Genomic DNA, 19,880 nt, shown 5'->3' on the forward strand with positions numbered 1-19,880 from the left:
GGTTGTTGACCCCCTATAGTTAAGAACAAAGTGTTAAATCTTTGGAAAATCATATGCATACAACTTAATATATGTGATCATATTTTAGTTGATAATATAATAATATAATACTTCGACACCAAAACATAAATATTAATTAAGTACAAATTACATTTCAATGGACTAAAATTAGTATTTTACTTTAGTGTTATATTTTAGATTTTATAACTTGTTCTTTAATTTCAATGATACATTTTTAATTGTATTGTATTTTACATCGAAGCATAATAAATTAATAAAATGGTAGTAGATTGAACCAATGCATCAGTTGAATGGCTTAAATTTTGGCTTGATATAATACTAAAGTTATTTATTGTTTTATGTTACTTATGTGTTACTGAAAAATAATTTACAAATAAAATTTAAAAAACATGAATATTTAAAAATAAAATGTTATATTTACTTTCAAAACTGTCGCATACTTAAGTATGTGGCATTATTTATGGAAAAAAAAATAATTAATAGACGTGTGATAAGATAATAAATAAATAGTCAATGAAACAATATTGAGTAAACCAATATTATGCAGTATACTTAGATACTATTATTAATGATTATACGTATATAAACTATACAGTAGATCGAGTAATTCTTGTATTGGTGTTCTCAATAAATATTTCATAATTTTTAAAATAATTGACGCTCTTGGAAATATTTTGTATATTTAGTTTGAAGTAATTACAAGAAAAAAAAAATATTCTTACTATTTTTTATTGGTCTAATTATTTTTAAGTTGCTTACTCTTTGTGGATAACAGCATAAATTGTAATTTATATTTTCAAGCAGAATATATTTTTGTTTAATATCATACATATACATAGAGTAGTCCGCAAAATGCTGGGTCACTCGTCAGTTCACTACCGCAAACTACCTCAATAGACCTCTAGAAATAATTATTTACCTTAAAAAAATCACCCTGTATAATTATATTAAAGATTAAAGTGCCTTTGTATATATAATATATTGTCATAATGCCATGAATATAATATTTTTTATAAAAACTGCTTTCTATCAAATATTTACTTTTTGTCTAAAAAATAATTAATACTAATGATGTAGCTATATAATTATAGTGATATTAATTAAAATTATAAAATGGTTGACATATGCATGTCAATGTTCATGCTTTATCATTTGAATGATTATAAATGTATATAATTTTTAATTAAATACTAATGAAGATAGTCTTCAGTTGTGCGTGAAATAAAGTATAGTGTAGTTCTTATTTTAATATATTATGTATATATATTTAATATATATATTATATATATATCAGTTTGAATACTTGACATCAAAAATGTAATTAAGCAATTTATTCAAAACACTTTTAATAGCATTATTTTTTAAATTCTCCAAAAAAGGAGAATTTAAAAGCTTAAAATAATTAAAATTAAAGAGGAAACCAAGCTAATCAAAATTTGGACTACAACTTACTAAAAAGGTTAGTGTTTTTGTTCATTACTTAAAATGTACATATATACTCGTCATTTTTATAGGTAAATAATAAAGATTCCAATAATTTATTAAGATACCCATAAGTTTAGTACCTATATATGTGAACATTATAAACACGTATTTTTTGGTATCTAATTATATCTTTATTTGATTAGCGCTTGTAATTAATTTTAAATATTAACATAAAATAGTCTGTACGCTAGTAAATAATATTTTATTTCAGTAAAGATAAAAAAATTAGGTTTAAACATAGGTAATCGCCATATAGATTTCAATAGATTATAGAATAATCGCCTTGATTTAAATAAATTTACTTAATGTATGATTATAGTATTGTTTTATTAATTTCTCATATAATTATATAATTATGCTTCCGATATTAAAATAGGTACCTTGTTGAAAAAAATATTAGAGTAATAGTGTACAAGATAATCATGTACCTATTTATACAAGACATCAATATTTTTTTATCATCTCTATTATTATTAATGATAAGCGGTCTTTCTCTAATTTTATCTATAATGATCCACTGTGTGAGTACGCTATAATACAAAATCAGGTCTTGTGTATTCAATAATATATTGAATGTTTAGTGAGAAAGGGTTATACCCTCAATCCTCCATGTATTAATAAAGGAAATGATTTATACCTATTGTTTATTAATAGTTTATAGTGACACAATTTGACTTATAATTATTTTTTTATTACAAATATAATTCATAAAATAATAATTTGAGACCAAAAATATCAATCAACTCTAATATAAACAATATAGAGTGCCAAATAGTGGGTATATAGAATCTTAATAATAAATTATATTTATAGATAAGATATTTAAAATTTAAGTAATAAAAAAACAATAGTAGATAAATATAGTTAAATATGAGTATTATTTAATTAAATAGTTATCAATTCTCGGTATTGGCTATTGTTTAATTCTAAACATTATAAATTATGTAGGTATCTGTTACGATTTTTACAAGATATCTTTTTAACCAATTGACATGTATAATGCCACTTCTGTACGTGGAATCCTTCCCAACAACGGTTCTTTCTATATGAGGAATGTCGAAGCTTTTTATATTTTAGTGTCAAATAAAAAAAATATAATTGATTACTTTTTGTTAGGTTACCCCTAACCTATTATAAAATATAAATTATTAGAATAACTTTATCAGGCTCAGTTTACCAAATTATTTATATTTAATTTGAAAGTGTCACTGTGTGACATGTTTGATATAAGTTAACCATCTCTGGTCTTGACAGTAATGGTTATTATTTTTGATTTAATCGATACCATTTTTTTAGAAGTTTTACTATACAAATTTGATAGGATTTGTACAATAGTAATATTATTGAATGATATTTTTTTTAAATTTAGATACAATTTATTTATTACGTAGAAATTCGTTTGTAATATATTTTTTATTATTACTTGATAACAAACTTATATAACTCTTACTTATTTAGTTACATTAATTATCAATAGGTATAGTGATAGTAAATTAATTATAATAGTACTTGTAATTATTCTGCTTTTTATTCTTTTTATTTCATTAATATTTAACTTTTAATTTCGTCTGCCCTTTTCTCAGTTCAAAATCAGCTCAGACGCCGTTGTTTATATGTATATTTTGATACTAAATGACGTATATTATTACATGCATAAAATTAGTCATAGAATATAAATTAACGATGACAAATATTAAGATAAAACGATTAATTGAGTTATTTAAGTAGGTAATTGATTATTATGTCTTATATGTTTATTTGGTGCTTTTAAAATGTAAACTAACAATGACATAACTATACTAAATAAATTGTCTACAATTTAACAATAATGTCCTTAAATAATATATTTTAAGAAATGACACTGAAATACATCTTAAAAATCAATGGTGATAATAATTACATTGACACTAGCACGTATACAGCTGCAGAAAGCTTTTACATAATCTACAAACAATTATTTGTACAGTAATATTTTATGGAGAATTATTAAATAATATTTATAGTTTGATACCCTTCGACATCCCATATTAGATATCAAAATACATATTTAGTATACAACTACAAGAATAATTGGTATGTCACTTAAAAAAAACGTATTCACTTATAGTTTTATTTTAATTATAATATTACATGATATTATGTTAGTTGTTGTGCTGCCAACTTAAAATATTTAACTAGTTATCATTTTTCGTTAGATAAAAATATTCACAGTTGAATTCCGTTAGGTATAGTAATTTCATTTTAATTGAACTCACTATCAATTCAAAGATGAATTACAACTTACAATAACATTTTTAATATCAACACATGGTATATATCTATTAAACAGATAAGATATATTATTTTATTTCAATACAAAATAATAAGTCAATAATTATTTTAACAATTTTTCGATGTTTAATGTTAGATATCATAATTTGTTTATGTTAGAAAATCAAATAAGTTTTCTATTCAATGTGTATGAGAATAAAATACCAGTTTGTTATAATTTTTTAATTAGGTAACTGTAATATAAACAATTATTTAAATTTAATGTAAACATAAATTTATTTAATTTTAATTTTTAAAAATAACCCTTTTTTTTGGTTGTATTTTCTTGGGTCAAAATATTGCATTCTTAAGAATATTTATAAAAATTTTTCAGCACAAATTTTTAGTTAACAATTTAATCGTGTAATGTTATATTATGATACTTGATAAATTAGTATAATAGTTGATTCAGTGTTTGCTCTGCGTTCAGTGTTTTTCCCCTGGGATGTGAGAATTATACATCTAATTATAAAGTAATAAAATAGTATTACTACACACTCAATCTTGTACTTTCAATCTATCAATATTGATTATTTAATAGTTTCATAGTCCGTTGTGTCACATGGTACGTAGTAGAGATTGTTTTAAAACACAAGTTAAAAATAAAATCTTTATAAAAGTGGAACTTACAAAATAATACATTTTTGTGATATAGTTTTAAAAATAAAACTAATAATAATGTAGTAAATAGATTTTTTTAAAACTAAAAGACAGTTTATAGGTTATTCTTATTACAGTAAACAATTTTGAAATTTTACACACATTTAACCTATAAGGTCAATCATTATAATTTATTAAATTAGTTAAATATATAGTTCAATACTCGAATAAGCAAGGTATGTCTAATAATATAATATTGTATACACTATATTTTTTTTTATACATTGGAATTAGTAGTTAAATAATCTTGTAGTTTAACTTTTTCTATTAAAATTTGTTATTGATATTATGTTATTAACTGGTCAAATGTGTACATTATAAAACTATACATAAAATTAGTTTAAAATTAAAATATATATAATATTTCTTTAAAAATACAAAAATTAGCAAAATTTAATAAAAACTAATTAAAATAAGCATTATTTTTTATTCTGTGATGTACAAAAACAAAATATTTAATTAGACTCTAAAACTTCAATATTTTCTATTTCTTATTACATTTTTTTGGTTATCCACCTTTTATAGTTCGTATAATTTATTTTGACGTTAAAATATTATTATCTACAGTGTATTTAATAATTCTATTCAAATACTTGAAAATATTTGATTATATGGACGGTGTCGCCATGAAATTATTAATCTTTTAATCATGTTCACTGTTTATATTTTGTATATATAACATTTTATTAATGTGAACCTGCTAGCCGGTAAATATCTTACCTGTTGTATCAACGATCTAATAGTTATAGAATATTTAGGTAAATATATATATATAAATAGAAAACATTTATTTCAAAATTAAAAGTTATTAATTATAATCATTTTTATTTAATTTTAAAAATTGAGTTTTTATTTGTAAAAATAATATAATATAATGTACAGAAATGTATGGGTTGTATATTATATATATATACATTTTAATATTTTACTGTCAATTGAAAATTATATAAGGCATAAGTAATATTGAAATTATCCTTTAGGTTAATGACTTAGAATAGTCAGTGGTGACACTTCAATATCCATGGTACTTTTACAATATTATAGTAAATTACTAAATTATAATATTATCGAAGTTTTATATTATACAGTATACACACTAATACACTATGTATTATATAGTTATGTCTGTAATCTGTATGCAATTTTCTCAAATCATTTTTGCACAGCATATTAAATTGTATTTGTATATGATATTTAAATATGTATATATCTATAATCTATCTATAAAATAAAATAGATAGAATAATAATACACAATTGATTAAAAATCAAACACGAATAATAACTTGTATTCCGGTTCGTGTTGATAACTATTGTTATTAGTGTTAGCTGAAAGAAAATATTGAGTTAAGATGATGTCATGTCGTTGTAAGGTTCATATTCCTCTATGGTAATAATGAATTAAGAAGTTACACGTTATTCATGTAGATCAATATGACTGTCAACTGGTGAGAAGTGTATATATATTTTATCGTTTAGTATAGTAAAAATGCACAAAAATATTATTGACATTATTTATTTAAATGAAATATGTTTATATTATAATTTCTTATATTCCTCTTCTTAGTTTTTTTAAATTTTATAATTTGTGACTGGTGATTTGCATGTAGCTACGTATTTTTTGTATGTTAAACGCACGCAATAAAAATACACATTACAAACACATGTATTTCGTTATATATTTATTTAACAAATCTTGCATCCTTGTAATATTCTGAATCATTATTAACTAAACAATTTATTTATTCAATTTAAGGAAGTGGCCAAATCAATTACCTAACAATGACAAATGGAGAAGATGGAATAATAAAAGGGTAAGTAATAATTAATGGCTAAAAGTGACCAAGTGTCCCAGTTACTAACATTTATCATACAATATAATATTTACATAGTGTTATTGATTCTATAAATAGTTTAGTAGATATTAATGATAGAAAGTATATTTTTTCCACATATTTATATAAATATATGATATTATAGTATTTAAGTACTCAAAAATTGTAGTATTTAATTTACACTAACTTAACTTTATTTGGACGTTCAGACTTATATGGTCATAAAAAACTTGTAATTATACATGAAAAATTCTTGTAATTTTATAAGTCTTAGCTAAAATTGAAAATTATATGTATTTATAGTAACCAAATAATACTAAAATTTTGTCAAAATTTAAACTCCAAATCATTTATAAAAAATATTTTAACTATATATGTTCAATATTATTAAACTTATAAGCAACATTGCATTTATTAAATATTCAAGTATTTTTTTAATTTTACTAAAAAATTAAAAATTAAAAATGTCTATATAAATAACATGGTTATTGGTTATTCGTAATAATAATAGTAAAAATAATAAAATCGATTTTGTCAAAAACTAATTTTGCACAAATTCTCCTCAATTTTTTCGTTACTGTATTTTATTTTCCCTAATTATATGAAAAGTGAAACTAGATAAAATTTAGTATCAACATCTCCCTTGAAGTTCAAAAATTATAAATCCGAGCATTTATTTTTTTTTACTATAAAAAATGTCCACAACTACAAAAATGCTATAATATTATTATAAAACCATTACAGTTGTCCTACCACTCAAAATATAAAGTTATTTCGCAGAATAAAATATAATATATTTTTTCAAAATACCATTATCATATAATAACATATATTATATTCCATCAATAATCAAAAATATGCTTTAATATATTATAAAGTTAATTATTTTTATAAAATGTCATTAATTAAATATAAAATATTTAAATATTATATTATAATATTTGAATATTGCCTATTTAATCAATGATCAAGTACATTTTTAGTAGAAAATGTGTCCTACAGCACTTAAACTTACTTTTCTCAATCCATTAATGTAAACATACGCATTTAAAAAATATAATATTGTAATATAAAAACTGCGATATGTAGATAAATATTAAAAATGTATTTAAATCGTGGTAAAAACAAAAATTCTTATCATGTATATATGTAACTATTGATCTTTATATGAGAATCCTAGACAACAAAAAGTTTTAGAACAAATATAACGATGATTGAAAAACTATTATTTTGATACAATTATAAAGGTAATTGTAATTTTTTATAAATGTAAAAACTAAATAATATATAAAACCATCCGATTTTAAACAGTGATGAACGTTCCTGTGTACTATAACATTATTCGGAATATAATAGATACATGATAAAATAATTTACACATAAATATTTTGAATAAAAGAAATGTTATTAGTCTATATTATAATAAGAATTGCAATGATTTAATCTGGAAATTCATCGGTTGATTTTAGAATATGGATACTACGATAATTGAGTACAAATTTGATTTATTTTATTTTTAAATAACATATACGCAAATTACATATTTATGTATTTTGTATGTTGTATCGTATAAATTTAGTAGGTATACTCAAGTTCTAAGTCAATTTTTGGGTTTGAAAAAAATTGTGTGTAGTTAGAAATAGACTCGTGTAACTGATAAAATTAAAAATCTGAGTAAGTTGGTACCGTTCTGTTGTGTAAAGAATGGGTTAAATTAGACGTTAATAATAGCTAAGTAGGTACATCATAATGTGTAAAAAAATCTGAGCTGAGATACTCTATTAGCTTATATTACTAAGCGAAATTCATGATTAATTATTGATATTGCTATTAGATAAATTCGTTTTACTATTAGTATTACAGTAGGTTGATTTAATTTTTGTCGAAAACACCGCATTTATTATATTATTATTAATTTTTTAAAAATAATTTATATGATTATTTTAATCATGTTTAGATATATCGTATATTATATTTTTTAGATTATTTAGTTCTAATATAACTTATAAAGAATATTATATTCAATTTCCAAACCTTTGCTAAAAAAGCTAAAGATTTTATCAATTTTTACTATAAAGTACTTATACTTTATAAAAATGTTTGTGATTCTAAATTATTTTATTAAAATTTAAAGTTAAAAATAAAAAAATTGTATATAAGTATTTTTAATATTTTTATAAAAATATAAGAATAACTTATGCGGGATATTTATTAAATTTTCTAGAGTTTTGATTTAGCGAACAATTTTTTATCTACAATTGTGCCAGTTTAGAATCTAAAATATGCGCTCTATTATACTTTATATTAACAAAATATTTCAAAACTTTTTATTCGTAGTGAATACTAATCCATTACATTTTGAACTATTATATTGTGGAATCTGAATAGCACAATAATATATTTATTCTTACAAAGAATATTATTTGTTTTAAATTGTATTAAATATATTTTTTTAACGAAAATCAAGTAAGAGATTATTATTATAATAAATAATAATATATATGTACTTACTATCGAGGCGCTTCATTTATGTACTATATCGTACATTTTTTATATAATGTAACAATAATACATACATATTAATAATGTTGTAATCTATTATTCACTATAAATAACATAGGTACCTGAGCTTTTATCGACAAATTCGTGAGGTAATTATCAAAATGAATGTTAAATATTATTATTTTTTCTAACACATCCGATTGCATGTTAAAAATATAAGTTTTCTGAGTCACATTTTTAAGATGACACGTCTAGTAACACGTGATAATGCTTATTTTACATTTTTACTGACCAACGTTGGTTTGCTTTACGTCATAAATATCGCAGACATAATACAATTATATTTTTCTACCTTTCTTCAGAAGTATAGATTTAAAAATTATACAAGACACGTTAGGTATATAATTTATTAGTAACTTAATAATATTTTCAAAATGTATTTTTCTGATATAATAAAATAATTCAACATTAAAAGTAATAAAATTCTTTTGAAATATTATATTTACTAAACATCTACACGATGGAAAAAAATATTTTAGTGATTATGAAAAAAAAAAAAAATAAAATGTTTTGTGTATCGTAAGATTAAACGATTTTGAATCGAGTAGTATTTTTAATTGTTATGGAGGGGAAGGGGAAAGTCCAAAAAGTATTTCCTCGGGATAGTGGTATGAGTGGCATGTCATAACCAACATGCATAAAAATCGTTTTATACAAATAAGGTGGTCTATATACGTACATTTAACATTATAATGTTATTTCAGGGGCCGAACGACTACTTCATGGACATGCAAGTTGCATCCTGTATTCTACGTCACGACGTCTGCCGCGTGCGTGCTAATGACGTGGTGCATGATGTATTTTTTTTTCGACATGACGCCCGACTCGCAGCTAGCCTCGGTCGTTTTGTTAATCTCATGTTCGTGGGCATTTGGAAAAATCGCAGGGATGCTGTACTTGCCACCGCTGCTCGGCATGTTACTTGTCGGCGTCGTGCTCCGTAATACCGGTCTCTACGATGTGAACCAAAACGTCTTCCAGTCGCATATTATCAACTTGAGGTCTGATGTCGCCCAGCGACTCATTTATTTACATACAATAATATACCATAATGACAATAATACCAATACCTGCACCAATACCTATATAAAAGGCATAATTATCTTTTTGGGAATCAACATTTTATCATAAGAACACATAATTATATCATATTAGAAAATTTTCGTTTTAACTGTTTTAAGTAAATATAGGTTAGTCATCCTACTTTATTCCCGCAGACAAAAACAATATTACTAAGTAAAAAGAAAATGAAAATGTATAAACACTACTATAAGACACCAATAATACAGTGTCAAATAAATAGTTTTTATTTTATTTACAACTTTACAAGCATTTGAATTTTAAAATTTAAAAAATATGAATGAAGTAGTAATGGACAATATTACTTAAAGAAATATATAGTGCACACTGCACATATTAGTCTCTCCACGTGTATGGGTCCCTGAAATTTTGAAATCGAAAATAATCAACAGACTCTATAATTATTACACATATTGAAAAATCGAATTTATAAAAACTAAATTTTTATCCCGAAAAATGCAGATTGCGAAATAATGTCACGTTGTAATAGTTTTTGTCGTCGTTATCCTAACTGGTCCATTCCCGGTCGGGGTTGTATTGTTGCCGTTGCAGGGAAGTGGCGCTCACAGTGTTGTTAGCGGCGTCCGGTCTCAGCCTTGACCCAGCCATGTTGAAGAAGCTCAGTCTCGTCGTCACCCAGTTGGCCATACTACCGTGCATCACAGAAACAATTGCCGCAGCCGTGGTTACACACTATCTACTAGGACTTCCATGGATCTGGGGACTGTTGCTCGGGTAAAAACGCACATTTATATTATATAATACTTCCTTACATATTATTATCACGATCGACATTAGTAGGCGGATATTGGAAGCAGTTGGCTTACATGGGCTTAGCCTCCTCAAATAATTACTTTATGGCCAGCCCCACTAACAAATTTCACATTTACACAATTGACGAGTATTAATATTTAAATAAGTACTTATTATATAATACAATTTTAGAACGAATTGTTGCTATTTCAAAATAAATTGGATTTTATTTATCTACTTTTTACACGTAAGCGGTTTTTTTTTGGAATTCATTTACATATCCGCCTACGTCGAGAGCCGCGTATTACATAATATGTATATGCACACGTCAATAACCACGCACTTGTTAAGTGATCTTTTTGCGCATTTATTTTGTATTTATGATTTTTATTTTTACCAACAAAAAATTGGCCCCACTCATTTAACTCTTCTGCCCACAGATGTATTTTGAGTCCGGTCAGTTCAGCGGTAATCCTTCCGGCCCTGTTAGACTTCAAACAAAAGGGTCTCGGTGAAGATAAAGGGATCATAACATTGGTGATGGCCGCGTGCAGTTTCGACGACATATTTTGCATTTCTGCATTTGGAGTGTGTCTCAGTATTATATTTTCCGAGGGTATGACTTGTTAACATGACTACATTAGTACAGCACGATGTGACTCATGTGACAATCGTTGTTGATTTAGTGTTTGTTTGTTTTTTCCTTTCCATTTAGGTAGTTGGCAGACGAACGCCATACGAGGACCCATGGAAGTAGGCATCGGAATCTGCGTAGGCATCGTTTGGGGCTTAATCACCGGCTTCATCCCGCACAAGTGCGAAGTATGTATTAAAAACTTACCGTATATACTACATATAATATATTCATTATACAATATGTCAATATATAATAATAATACAAAAGTTAGAATTTGAGTCCTCTAGTGTCCTAACACTTGCAAAAGAAATCATGCAAGACTTCTTGGAGTACCTAGACGACTAATTCTATAAGATTTTCTAATTCTATGCTTTTGTTGTTATTTCGGGGTTCTAAGATTTAGATTTTGTCTATATTACTAATCGTATAGAGTTGTTCACATATAAAAGTTAGAGTTGTCGACATACAAAAAGGAGCTCTGCTGCTGCGAACCAAAACTTTAATATTTATTTTTTTGCGCTTCGCGAACTATTGTTTTGACATATTTAACAAACCCGAATGGCGTCACAGGAGAATGAAGGGGTTGAAAATTAAACAGCATGTTCTGACGAAGCAAACAGTACGCCGTAAATCATCTAAAGGTTTGAGCCTCTTAAATGTTTCATGAAATCATGACAAACGTAGTTTTCCCATATGGTTTCTAGAGAAACGTATTCTATGTAAAAAAAAAAAATAAATTTAGTTTTATTTATACCAAAAGTTTGAATTTTATAATATACTGCCATATTGCAATTATACTTTATAACTATAGATACTTACTAAAACTGTTAATAAATAATAAGTTAATATTAGTATGAGTTTATACTGCTATTGAATTTAAAAGAAAAATATTAAAACGTTTCCTAAAATATAAATGTATTATATTAAGTATTTAATATAAATTATAGACTAGTCATAGCTACTAAATTATTATTATTCACTCATCCCAACCAACACGTTTGGCTCATAAAATCATAACTACCTATAATAATAATTATTATTATAACTATAATTTTTTGTTATATTAAATTACACTTTTTTTTATCTCCCGTGAATTTGTGTGTTATTAAAGTTTGATAATTCTCGGAACTTGGCTGAAAAATTAAATTTAGTTCATTGTAATGTTTCGACAAATACTATATTTTTATGACTTTATTCTTTTGTTTACCTTATCATTAATCAAATAATTATACTTAATTTACGATCGACTTTGAAGAGTGTAAATATTTTTACTTTACATCTTTCAAATAATCTAAACTTTTTGGAGCTTTGTTAAATTAACAAGGCAAATGAAGGTGTCATTGGGAATTGTAATTTTTTCAATTCGAAAGTAACATCTGTTTACTTCAACGCGTATCGAATTCATAGACTCTTAGTCTACGTATGGATCATATTATCTTTTTGTCAATAGTGAGAATTTTACAATATAAAATTGATTTGTTATTAACTATGATAACTGCCAATTTGTTGTCAATAACATAATCATCATAATAGGTACATCAGAAATGCACAAATATTAAATTTCATAAGAATTAATAATGCAAGCAAGTTTTATATTGTGTCGTCTGGGCCTCTGGGTAAAACTAATGACATTAAGGATAGTACTATGCAAGATATTATGGCGGATATCGTAAAAATAATATTCATATATACATTTATTTTTATTGACATTATTTTATATATTACAAATTACAGTATTTAAGTACGGCTCGTATAAGTATTAAACAATTTTTTATTTACAGACAAGTTTGACTTTTAAACGGACGTACATAATAACGACTGGCGGAGTGTTGCTCACATTCGGGTCGAAAATGATCGACTTACCGGGTGCCGGTCCTCTGGCAATCATGACGGCTGCATTTGTTTCCGCGATATGCTGGAAAAAAAACGATAGTTATAGCGTGAGTGATGATTGATGAGTTAATAATATTTAAACTTAACGGGGTGTGGCAAAAATAAAAATTCAACCAGCTCATCAAATGCATTAATAATGATAATAATTTGCAATAATTCCTAAATTAATCTGAAAGTCGACTAGACTTTTGACTGATTATAAACGAACATTTTAAAATAATAATAATAATAATAATGTTTTATCGTCATAGGATAACGTGGAAATAGCGACAAACAACGTGTGGGACTTTATGGAGCCTTTATTATTCGCCTCAATCGGCACGGAAATCGATTTGAGCAGCATAAGACCAACGTTAATTACGTCAGCGTCTATCTTATTGGTTATCACATCATTGGTGAGTGTCGTGAAAAGTTTTTAGTACATATGCTGACGACTAGTTACCAACGATTTTTAGTCAAATTTTTATGCGAATGTGTATTGTTTTGTGTAACAAAATAGAGACATAGTAGTATAGTGGTGTGTTCTGTGACTTCATTATGAAGATGTCAGCACATTATTTGTTTCCTCTCTGGTCCACAAATAACATAAGAAAAGCGTATTTGTGTAAATTTAATTTTTTATGATTTTTGAGGGTTTGAAATATTGTTTCAAAACCATTTAAAGTTTATTTTATTTTACAAAATGTTTTATTATATTATTTTTTAAGTGGATTATTAAGCAATTAAAATTTAAGTATAAAAATAAGTCAAACCTTTAAACAGGGGCGGATCCAGCAGGGGACGATTGCCCCCTCCCTGTTCCCGTTTCAATATTAAGTTTTTAACATAATTACTTCATAGTTCATTATTCGTACTTCGCAAGACATTATAGATATCATGATTGCCCTTTAAAAATCGCCCCCTTCCGGTTATCTTGGCCTAGATCCGCCTCTGATCTTAAAAATATTACCTACAATTTTTGTAAGAGAAAAACCCCTTTTATATAATGCAAATGCGTTTCAAACGAACCAGTCTCCTAATCACACAACCCATTTTATTTTTTGACTTATATCAGAATCGTTATTATTGGTCAACCTATGATACATGATGTAAAAAAATGGATTTGAATTTAACACAATAATAATGTTAAGCGCCAACAATTTACAGTTAGACATATAATAAGTCAATGGACAGTGAATTTCGAAACGAAATTTTTTCAAACAATAGTCAACCGAGCCGAATCTAGGGGGCGAACAAGGGCATTTACCCTGGAAGTCTTGGTCGGGGGCGTCAAATTATCAAATAATATATTGACAGTTTGATATAATTATTATACGCTAATTTTATACTTTGCCCCAAGTAAAAATATATGCTAGATCCCGGCCCCGATAATTAAAATGATAAGAATATTTTAGTAAAAAAACTATCGGTTTTCAATTTCTTAGTATACAAATGTGTTCATTTAGTTTTGTTCTAATCACTAAGTTGAATTGTACGTCGATTGATTAATAATTGTCATTCGATTGGAGAATGCATCAATCGCGACACTTCTAGGTCGAAATTAAATATAATATATAATACGAACGAATACATTTTTTTATTAATTGGTTTAATTTTGTATTAATCACTTTCGTATATTATACGCTATTAATTGTTATTGATGCTCTGCATACATTTGAATAAAAATTAACAAAAAAAAAAAATGATATCAAATGTTTTTGATACCTAAGCGGAACTCTGTGACTCGTTTATTCATAGCAATATTTATTTATTTGTTATTATTTATTGTAATTATTTTATAACTGACGGTATATTTAAACATATTTAGATTCTAATAGTAATAAAAATTGATATTGGTTGGTTATTTTTATTTTTATTTCAGGTAAGAGTGGTCACGTGTTTCTTCGTTTTAAGGGATACTAATTTCAATTTACGTGAGAAAATTTTCGTAAATATTGCGTGGTTACCAAAAGCAACAGTTCAAGTAAGATTTTATAGTTATACGACCTACTGCATAGGTTAAAATATATTTATAGCGAACAATGGTTATAAAATAATAATAATATTAAAAATATCAAATAGATAGGCTAAATTATCAAACTTTTGTAAGTACTGTTACTAAAAATGTACAAATTTATTTTTGAAACATAATATTTCCTTCGCAAAGAAATGTATGAACAAACAATAATTTATTATTTATTTTGAACAGGCAGCGATTGGACCAATCGCATTGGATATGGCACGCAGTCGTGATGATCGCTTAATCCCATATGCATCTGATGTATTGGCAATCAGTGTATTAGCAATATTGATCACTGCACCGGTTGGAGCGATTATCATGACACTACGAGGAGAATACTTATTGAGGAAACAATATTGATTAATTATTATTTATACCGAACAGAGAATCTTGTTCAAACAGTGAAATTAATAATTGATCAATATTAGTTTGTTCTATTATTAATGCTAGTCAAATTTTCATTGTTGTTACTTAAATACATAAAACTAATTTCTTGGTTTTTATATTTTTTTAACCAGTTCTAGCCTTTAATTTTTTGCATTTATTATAAATTATTATCTTAAGGTTAATATTTTATACATATAATGCAAAATAATTAATTCACAAAAAATTCCTTACGTCCTTTCTCAAATATCCACTCTTCTTAAAATACAATTTTTTTATCAATTGAAACAGGTTATAGTAATGCAGTTAAGAATTAGGTTTGAAAAAAGTTTTCATTTTTGAAGTTATCATATAAATTTCAACTAGTTTTCTATTGGAATCATAAAATGCTTTTCATATTAATTTAATTATGGATATAACAAAAAGTTTTTGCCTTTATATTAAATTATAAGATCACTGAAATGTAAAAAAAATACCTATGGTAGTAAATTAAAATACAATTTGTAAATATAGCAGTAGTAATACATATATTAATATATAACTTATACTACAAATAATCAACCATAAAAACATACAGTAATTAGTTGTATTACTCAAAATTGTAATTTAATGTTATTTACATTCAGAAACTTTAAAATTTTAACATAACATAACTGACTTTAGTCTCATTCATAAATTAATTTTTATTCCTAAGTTGTTAAGCTTATTAATATTACCCTATGATTTTGGTCTATGCAAAGGCACTGATATTAAAATAGTTTACTCAAATTATGTTTATGTTGAAATGTTTTCTTTTTCAAAATTACTCAAAGATCTGTTTAAGACTCATTGATCTCTTTCCGTTTACTTATCATCGTTTCCTTACTATATCAGATACATTTAATGTTTAATATTAATTTTATACTTTATTTATTTATAATATTACTAGTTTAATGCAATCATTTTTAAACAACTACTTGAAGAATAAAATTAGCAGTTTTTTTTTTTTATAATTGAAACTAGTTATTAAACATTTAAAATACCTCAAATAAGTCCAATTTTTTTTTTACAATAATAATAATAATAAAGTTATATCAAATTTATTTTAACATTGACATGTATATCTGTGTTCTAAAAATGCGATGTTCTTGCTACATTTCAGGAAATTAATTATAAAACAGTACACAGAGTGATACTATTGGATTTATCCTCTAACCATGTATATTTATGTTAAGTCTTAAATTATTTGTGTTTGTTACTCTGAAAGAGTGTAAAATATATAATTATGATTGTAAATTTAAAAAACAATAAAAATACATATGTGTATAAGTGTAAGAGTAAATATTAATAGTATCTTTATTTAAACATTTCATGTGTGTTAATTATTTTATATTTGTATATTAGGTACACTAAGAATTATTCCAAAAACCTAATCTTAATTTTTTTTTAATAAGTAACAAACCTTTTCTCAGCAACTAAAATCCATATTTAGCCTGTGTTTGCTTCCTGGTCATTCTATTCTCAGCCCACATGTTTTTAAGTTTCAATTCATTGGCTTTAGCCTGTACATATTTATAAATTGTATTAATTATTAATATTTAATTTAAAATGGATACATAATGTAATATTGCACGACTCATTTTTCTCGTCATTACCTGTTGAGCTAAATATGTTATCTGGTGTTTGCGTTTCGATTGTCCACTTATATTGATATCACTACTGACATTTTTACTTTCTGCATACTCTTCAGTCATATTCTTTTGCAACCATTGTTGAGACTCTTCCATGACTTGACGCATATCCACATTTATTACTTCAACTTGCTTTATTTGAGTTTTACCAGGATCACTAAGTTGTTTCAACTGTCATAAAAAAAATATTAAATGATAAATTAAATTATATGTAATATGCATATTGCATACATAAATGCTTAGGTAATATTCATATTTTTTATAAGAATTGTATAAGCATTAAACATACAGCATTTGAGTCTAGAATTAGTTTTGTTTCATCCTCTTCATAAAGGTCAGATTCACTAGGTTCAGAACAATACACAGGTCCATAAACCCTGTCGTCATCTTCAATTATGCTGGTATTAGTTTGTATTTCAGGCAAATCAAATCCAGCAATAGGCTCTACATCAAGTACTTCATTTATTTTGTTTAATCCTAAGAAATCGCCATCTTCTTGATCATCGTCATCATCAGCTTCATTTTCAACTTCAATTGGTTTAGTTTCAAAACACTTAATTTCTAATGTTTTGGGTTTAGGGGTTTCTTTAATATTTCTAATTGTACGCATCGTCGCCCTAGGAACCATTGATATAGTCGTTGAAGCTTTGCTTGTTTTTTTATTTTTGGGATCAGGCAACATAGAGAATAAGCCACATCCGCTCTGTAAAACCAGAAAACAAATTTATTCAGAATGTATGATATACAAAATTAATTAGTGTAAAGGTACGTTTTCCCTGCAGCGTCAAAGAGTTGAACAGCACGATGTCATGACGCTGTGTCCAGACGCTTACTATGTCCAGACCAGTAGTTGACAATAGACACTGCGTCTGGACGTTGTAGGGACATCATACCTTAAGACAATTTCATGATAATAGACAATAGTCAATATTATAATAAACAGGGTAGAAATATTGAACCATACAACATTATACTTTGATAATTTTAAATTTTAGTTATGAAATGACTTATTCCAAGCCTTGCAGTATATTAAAAATTTATTTTGTTCCAAAGAATACTACACTAATGGATAACTAAGGATCTAACCTAATACCAACATTTATTTTCTCTATCTATGTGCATAATATAGGAACAAAGTTATTCTGTAATTCTACAAATAAGACTCTTTGGTTTAACTTAGGGCAAATGCACCTATTATATATTTTATAAAGAAGAATATTTCCTATGCATTACACGAATAAATTTTTAATATTTTCATTCTTGAATAAATTATAAATGGTTAAAAATAATCAAAATTAATTTAAATTAAAATATGCTTATATTTATAAAAAAAAATATTAAAAACGATCAAATCAATGCACAGGAAATATTCTTCTTTATAAAATATATAATAGGTGCATTTACCCTAAACTAAACCAGAGAGTTGTAATCGTGGAAATACGGAATGTCTTTATTCCTATATAATGTGCGAGATAGATAGAGAAAAAAATGTTCATGTGACAGCTCCTTAGGCCTCAATAATAAAATAAATAATCCAAAATTGTTTAGATTTGAGTACACTTTAAATTATTCATAAACAATTGAAACTTACATTTGAAGGTTTGATAATTTTACATTTTGGTTGATAATCATCATCTTCATCATAAAACTACAAAAATTAAAAATCAATTAAAATCAAAATATCAACTATTTATACAAAGTTTTAATTCATGTATAAGTACTTCATTTAATGAAGGAATTATTATTTTGACTTTTCCTCCAGTTTTAGGTTTAGGTAATGTCGGAAATAAAGGAATTTCTTTTTTCTCTTGAATGCTATTGACCAATGGTTTTGTTCGTACCACTGGTTTTTCTTCGTCAACTGAATCATAATCATCTATTGTTTTTAAGTTTTCAATAGATTTGGGTTCAGGCAATGATAAAAATGGTTTACTATCAACTGTATTAGTCACTGCTTTTACAACAGTGGGTGATGGCTTTATTTCTTCACCATTATCGTCATCTGAATCACAATCACTGTCTGCGTACGCTACGAGCGACATTATACTAACAAACCACAATCAAATATATATCTACATTATGTTAATGTTAACACAAAACAAAAACTCAAATACTTACTTTATATTACTTGAATGTTTACTTTTAATTGTAGAAAATTGTAAATATGCTTATATGTATCGATTAAATAAGTATTGTATAGTTTGTATTTAACATAATATTGTTATTATTTTAAACAATTAAAATTAAATATTTAAATCTATTAATGTTATAAATAATTGAGTTGTGTGTTTTTAACTAAAAAGTGATTGTAAAAAAATAACATTGATAATTGAATGCATTTAGTACACTATCATTCCATATCTGTAACCGTAATGCAGTGTCACCAATCTAACCTTAAGATAATATGTTTCCACTCTTCACATCTTTCAATAGTATAGTAGTTTTTCATTCTTCTATAATATGACACTAATTTAAATGTATAGTGTCATGGTTAATCATTCATTTTCGTTATTTGAATACAAAATTCACCAAAAGTTTATTTCAGGGTTTAGAAAAAATTAAAAAAAAAAAATCCATGATATTTTATCTGTT

General features: G+C 25.5%; 2 protein-coding genes across 3 annotated transcripts in view; one reads left to right on the forward strand and one right to left on the reverse strand.

Moving 5' to 3' along the window:
• Nucleotides 1–15,737, forward strand: part of LOC113549582 (sodium/hydrogen exchanger 9B2-like) — a 25,676-nt gene extending 9,939 nt beyond the window's left edge. The window contains exons 1-10 of one of the 2 annotated variants that reach the window (XM_026950958.1): nucleotides 1,373–1,480; nucleotides 6,232–6,289; nucleotides 9,577–9,873; nucleotides 10,505–10,687; nucleotides 11,146–11,321; nucleotides 11,421–11,527; nucleotides 13,124–13,282; nucleotides 13,487–13,630; nucleotides 15,097–15,198; nucleotides 15,424–15,737. In XM_026950958.1, the coding sequence (XP_026806759.1) occupies nucleotides 6,258–6,289; nucleotides 9,577–9,873; nucleotides 10,505–10,687; nucleotides 11,146–11,321; nucleotides 11,421–11,527; nucleotides 13,124–13,282; nucleotides 13,487–13,630; nucleotides 15,097–15,198; nucleotides 15,424–15,594 (1,371 nt within the window). In that variant the 5' untranslated portion in view covers nucleotides 1,373–1,480; nucleotides 6,232–6,257 and the 3' untranslated portion in view covers nucleotides 15,595–15,737. Of the gene's footprint in view, nucleotides 1–1,372; nucleotides 1,481–6,231; nucleotides 6,290–9,576; nucleotides 9,874–10,504; nucleotides 10,688–11,145; nucleotides 11,322–11,420; nucleotides 11,528–13,123; nucleotides 13,283–13,486; nucleotides 13,631–15,096; nucleotides 15,199–15,423 lie in introns of those variants that run through there. The other variant, XM_026950957.1, reaches the window with a different exon arrangement.
• Nucleotides 13,024–19,466, reverse strand: LOC113549585 (proline-rich protein PRCC). The gene is made up of 7 exons (XM_026950961.1): nucleotides 19,407–19,466; nucleotides 19,010–19,334; nucleotides 18,880–18,936; nucleotides 17,578–17,991; nucleotides 17,253–17,459; nucleotides 17,060–17,159; nucleotides 13,024–13,257 (listed from the first exon to the last, which is right to left on the reverse strand). The coding sequence occupies exons 2-6, from the start codon at nucleotides 19,328–19,330 to the stop codon at nucleotides 17,073–17,075; spliced, it is 1,086 nt and encodes a 361-aa protein (XP_026806762.1). The 5' UTR covers nucleotides 19,331–19,334; nucleotides 19,407–19,466; the 3' UTR covers nucleotides 13,024–13,257; nucleotides 17,060–17,072.
• Between the last annotated feature and the right edge of the window lie 414 nt (nucleotides 19,467–19,880).

This window comes from Rhopalosiphum maidis, chromosome 4 (assembly GCF_003676215.2).
Source record: "Rhopalosiphum maidis isolate BTI-1 chromosome 4, ASM367621v3, whole genome shotgun sequence".
NCBI classification, from domain to species: Eukaryota; Metazoa; Arthropoda; class Insecta; order Hemiptera; family Aphididae; genus Rhopalosiphum; species Rhopalosiphum maidis.

Coding starts and splice junctions, on each gene's coding strand:
- LOC113549585 (XM_026950961.1), bottom strand. CDS start 19,330: ATGTCGCTCGTAGCGTACGCAGACAGTGATTGTGATTCAGATGACGAT. Junction 17,992..18,879: donor AAATTATCAAACCTTCAAAT/GTAAGTTTCAAT, acceptor CTGGTTTTACAG/AGCGGATGTGGCTTATTCTC. Junction 17,460..17,577: donor TAATTCTAGACTCAAATGCT/GTATGTTTAATG, acceptor TTTTTATGACAG/TTGAAACAACTTAGTGATCC.